The 6000-nt window shown below is 37.0% G+C and overlaps 1 protein-coding gene across 1 annotated transcript; it reads right to left on the bottom strand.

Moving 5' to 3' along the window:
* Window positions 1-4026: 4026 nt before the first annotated feature.
* LOC122708529 (olfactory receptor 6C2-like) lies at window positions 4027-4995 on the bottom strand. Its single transcript, XM_043924760.1, has one exon. It carries the CDS (start codon window positions 4993-4995, stop codon window positions 4027-4029), a length of 969 nt encoding a protein of 322 aa, XP_043780695.1.
* Between the last annotated feature and the right edge of the window lie 1005 nt (window positions 4996-6000).

The raw sequence follows: 6000 nt of genomic DNA, 5'->3' as shown, positions 1-6000 counted from the left end.
AAATCCCATGGACAGAGGAGTCTGGTGGACTACAGTCCATGGGGTCACAAAGGGTGAGACACAGCTGTGCGACCAAGCATGCCCATGTACATAGTAATAATATGGCTTCCTGGTGGCTCAGTGGTAAAGAATCCTCCTGCCAATGCAGGCGACTCAGGAGACTCGAGTTCCATCCCTGGCTCGGGAAGATCTCCTGGAGAAGGGAATGGCAACCCATTCCAGTAATCTTGCCTGGGAAATCCCATGGACAGAGGAGCCTGACAAGCTACAGTCCAGAGGGTCACAAAGAGTTGGACATGGCTGGGCAACAGAGTGCTCACGCGCACACGCGTGCGCACACACACACAGACACACACACACACATACACTAATATGAAGGTTCTTCTGTGAATCAATCCTTTATCTAAACTTACATGGGTTTCTGCATGAGGAATGTCTTTCACATCAAAATAACTGATTTATCAGAAGTTCATCAAGGACTTTTTCACCAAGGTAAAGTAACCCATTTCTCCTAGGTCCTCTTTCTTTAATTAAAATACCCTGGACATAACACAACAAAGAACCATAGAAAGATTCTGGAAGAGTAGAAAGAAGGCAGTGGACTGCCTAGGGACAGTCTTGATGAACAGCATGCCAGTCCTTTCCCTGGGTTTCCTTATTGCCTCTCATATTTCCCAGACAGGGTGCAGCAGAATCCTCCAGCATAGAATCGCCAATAGGTAAATTTTTAAAAATATTTCAAGGAAAAAATAAAAAACCTGTGCCCCCTAGCCAAAAGACTGAGAAGACAGTGGCCTAATAGAAAATGAATTTTTGTCAGTACCAATCTTACTCCAACTGAATGCCAAAGGAAAAACCACACCTTCTTCATCAAAGTTGAGCAGTGATTTGTGCTTCCCCACATATTCATGATAAAAAATAAACATAAATAAATTCTCAGCAAGCTAGTAGCAGAAAGAAACCATCTCAACTTGACAAAAAAAATCTATGAAAAAGATGGAGGTGACACCATACTTAATGCTAAAAGACTAAATGCTTCCTCTCTGAGATAGAGAACATGACAACTCTGGAAGTTCTAGCCACTGCAGTAAGGCAAGAAAAAGAAGTAAAATGCATAAAGACTGGAAAGAAAGAGAGAAAACAGTTTCTGTTGGGAAATTATATGAATATCTACATAGACAACCCTAAGCAAACTACAAAAGTATTACTGGAACTAATAAGTGATTTCAGCATGGTCACAGGGTGCAAGATCAACACACAGAAGAAAAACTATATATTTGTATAATAACAATAAAATTGTGGAAACAAAGTAAAACACATTGCCATTTATAATATCTCCAAAGGAAATAAAATGCTTAGGTATAAATATAACAAAATATGTACATAATCTATGTGTGGAAAACTAGACTACTGTGATGAAAGAAATCAAAGAAGCCTAAATAAATGAGGAAACATACAGTGTTTATGAATTAGGAGATTCAACATAGTAATGATATAGGATCTTTCTAAATTGATCAACAGGTTTCAGGCAGTTTTCAACAAAATCTCAGAAAAGTTTTTGTAGACATAGACAAACTTACTCTAAAAATTATATTGAAAGGCCTGGGTCATATAATAAGTTTTTTAATCTTGAAAAATAAAGAAAATAGGAGTGATTATTCAGTATTAATTTTTATTGTGTAGGTACAGAAATCAAGACAGTGTGATATTTGTAGAGACATAAACACACAGATTGGTGGAACAGAATAGATAAACCAGAAATAGACCTTTAACAATAAGCCCAACTGATTTTTGACAAAGATATATAAGTAGTTCAATGGAGGAAGGATAATTTTTCAACAAATGGTAATGGATCAATTAGACATTCACAGGCAAAAGAAAACTTCAGTCTAAGCCTGACAGCTTATACAAATACTAACTCAAAATGGATTACAAACTTAAAACACAAAAATAATTTTTTTAGGAAATAAAAGAGGAAATTTTTTGGAATCTAGGGCTAAGCAGCTCTTAGGCTTGATATCAAATATATGATCTATAAGATGAAAAACTGGTGAATTAGACCACATCAAATCTGTGAAGACTGGTAGAAATGGCTGTTTTATCTAATGCACAGAAACCAGTATAGAGAACTCACAGGAGTTCCCTACCTTTAGATCAGGCTCAAAAATTACCCATCTAATTTCTACTTTGGAGAAAGGAGTGACATAGACATACCTGTCCTTGGAAAACCATAATCCAGGACTGCTTATAATCAAACCATTCCCAAACTTAAAAATCTAAATCACAGAACACTCTTTTGACAGTCTAAAATTCTTCCTAATGAGATTACACCTTAAATATAATTTTTTTCCTCAGAACAAACTAAAAGGAAGATATGCCCTCAAGTCAGACATACTAAAATTCCAGTGTAGATCATGCACATGCAGTATCAGATGTGACTGAACCTAATTTCCACTAGGGCCTATTGTCTTCTGATGGGAGTCACTTCCTCAGTGAACCTGTAAACACAATAACTGACTCCATTTTAATCCACTTTTTAATTATTAATGCACTCATTTTCCTTTTACAGTTTTCTAAGTATGAGTTCTATTAGTTTTTGCTACCTAAAATGTCAACCAGAATTTACTTTAACATGGAAGACATGTTAAGGGAAGCAGCTCCCACACCTTCAGGTCACACTAGAGAAAATATCTCTTAGTTGCGAAGAAAGTGTTTACTACTGGGATCATCTACCTTTCAACAAATGGTTGAATCCAGAACTTGGCAACATCAGTTAGAGAAAAATAAGTGCACAGGTTTAAACTTGCTTACCTTAATTCTCTTATCTCTCCTGTAATAGGGCAGGGGGCCACCCAGGATTGTAGACCAAAGGTTCCCACCAGAGAATGCAGTTCCATGCATTTTCTTAATTGTTCCCCTTTGATCTTCAGGTTTTAAAAAGTTTTTCCAACCATATGAACTAGACTTATTTAGTAATTACATATGTCATTAACATTACCATTTTTTATTTCCTTTTCAGCCAGGGTAGATTTTAACCAAACATCCAGAATTATTATGCTAGGAAATCCCATAAAACACTCTCCCAGTTGCTGCTGTAAGTAATAAAGTTACGGAAATATGAAAAAAATGTGCTTTTGTCTGTGTTTTAAGAAGTTAAAGAAAATTTTATTAGTAATGTTTGACACAGCCAAAGTTGATAAACTGAAGAGCTCATCTTAACCACCTGGAAATACACTGATTTGTTACTACACTAATATCAACAGACCCAGAGAAGAGCCAGTGAGCATATAGCAGATTCATTTACATAAACAAATTCAGTTAATGAAACAACATTAATTTGTATTATGACTTTTCATAGTTTTCAGAAACAAATTTCTTTCTTAAAATTCAAACCTGAATATCTAATGGTAAAGAACAGTTCTATCTATTTTTCATAGGTATCAGAAAATTAAAGCATCAGAATATATCATGAATGACATTTATTAAATCTGATTGGCAACACTTTAATTATTACCTTAAAGATATTGTATCTTATAATTTATGTAAAATAGTTGCTCCATAAATGTTGTTTGAATTGAATTCGTATAAGACCAATCAGTAGAAAATCAAGCAAGATATCATCAGTGCAACATGGAGAACAAATGAAATTTTCAAATAAAGGAACAAGCCTTCACAGGTGGCCCAGTGGGAAAGAATCTGCATGCCAATGCAGGAGACTCGGGAGACACAGGTTTGATCCCTGGGTTGGGAAGCCATGGAGGAGGAAATGGCAACTTACTCCAGTATTCTTGCCCAGGAAATCCCAGGGACAGACGAGCCTGGTGGGCTACAGTCCATGGGGTCACAAACAGCATGACTGAGCAGCTGAGCACAGGCACAAGATGGAATTGCAAGATAAAGACAGGCCCCATCCGGCTGGAAAGTAGCACAAGCTAGGTCGTCATGTGGATGGCTTCTCTAGAATAGATTTTGCCAATGGTAGGAAACTGACTAGAGGGTCAAGAGAATCAATTTAGCCTCCAAACTCTATTTCTGAAACCTCACCCTAGACAGTGTGTCCCTCAGAGCCTGGTGGACTTGCTTGTTCCGTAGAGTATAAATGACAGGGTTCAGCAGTGGGGTCACCACCATGTTCACAAGGGCAGCCTCCCTGTTGGAGTCCAGCCTGTTCACCTGCTTTGGTTTCAGGTAAATAAACACACAGCTGCCGTACATCAGAGAGAGGACAATGAGGTGAGAGGAGCAGGTGGAGAAAGCTTTCTGTCGCTCCTTGGCTGATGGCAGTCGCAGGACTGTGACTACTATGTTGCTGTATGCAATGATGGTTACAATGAGGGATAGTAGAATGACAAATGAAGTAACAAAGAAGAAATAGATTTCAACAAATCTGGTGTCAGAGCAGGAGAGATGAATTAAGGCGATAAGGTCACAGAAGAAATGAGAAAGGACATTAGGGCCACAGAACAGTAACTGGGACACCTTGAGCATCAGACAAGTGAGTAAGATGAAGGACAAAGAATAGCACAAGGAAATCAGGAGGAAACTAACCTTCAGGTTCATGATGGATGCATAGTGCAGAGGCTTGCAAATGGCCAGGTATCGATCCAATGACATCACAGCCATGAGAAAGAAAATCACTGCACCAAAAATTAAAAAGAAAAAGGCTTGTGTGAGACAAGCAGGAAAGGCAATTGTTTGCCTTCCTGAAAGGAAGATGGACAGCAGTTTAGGAATAACTGTAGTGATGAAACAGCATTCACAGAAGGAGAAAGCACTCAGTAAAACATACATTGGCGTCTGGAGGCGATGGTCAGCCCAGGTGATGATGATTATGACCATGTTTCCCATGATAGAGGCCAGGTATGCCAGCAGGTGCACCAGGAAGAGGAGGTTCCCCAAGTGCTGGACAGCAGGAAATGCCTCCAGAATGAACTCCTGAATGGTAGACTCATTTTTTACCTCCGTGTTTATCTCTGTTTCTCTGTTTTTCATCATTCTCTGCCTAATCTGTGAATCAGGAAATACTATCACTGAAGAATAAAGAATTTAAATGATAGCAACTTTAAAAAAAACAAAAATAAAATAAAAAACAAAAACACTGCTTTCAGGTATATTTGTGAATGAGGGATCATTTTATATTTTGAAAATATTTTGCAATAAATGACAAACATTTTACTATTATAACATTATTATACTAATTATAACAGTTATTTTTAAATTGTAAAATTAAAGATTTGTTTTTATTTTTTATAACAATTTTTAATGTGTCACCTAACTTTTTTGGAAAATAATATCTGTGAATAATAGTCCACAAGGTAAACAATACAAAACAAAAATGACTGCAGACACATACACAACAAACAGTTAAAAGTGAAGGCTGTCACAGTCATCAAGACAGTATGGTACTGGCACAAAGACAGAAATATAGATCAATGGAACAGAATAGAAAGCCCAGAGATAAATCCACGTACCTACGGACACCTTATCTTTGACAAAGGAGGCAAGAATATACAATGGGAAAAAGACAACCTCTTTAACAAGTGGTGCTGGGAAAACTGGTCAACCACTTGTAAAAGAACGAAACTAGAACACTTTCTAACACCATACACAAAAATAAACTCAAAATGGATTAAAGATCTAAATGTAAGACCAGAAACTATAAAACTCCTAGAGGAGAACATAGGCAAAATACTCTCTGACATAAATCACAGCAGGATCCTCTATGACCCACCTCCCAGAATATTGGAAATAAAAGCAAAAAAATAAAATAAAAGCAAAAATAAACAAATGGGATGTAATGAAACTTAAAGGTTTTTGCACAACAAAGGAAACTATAAGCAAGGTGAAAAGACAGCCTTCAGAATGGGAGAAAATAATAGCAAATGAAGAAACAGACAAAGGATTAATCTCAAAAATATACAAGCAACTCCTGCAGCTCAATTCCAGAAAAGTAAATGACACAATCAAAAAATGGGCCAAAGATCTAAACAGACATTTCTC

This window comes from Cervus elaphus, chromosome 15, assembly GCF_910594005.1.
Source record: "Cervus elaphus chromosome 15, mCerEla1.1, whole genome shotgun sequence".
Classification (NCBI taxonomy): Eukaryota; Metazoa; Chordata; class Mammalia; order Artiodactyla; family Cervidae; genus Cervus; species Cervus elaphus.
Note: the sequence above shows the minus strand (reverse complement) of the source record. Positions and strands in the feature narration are given on the sequence as shown.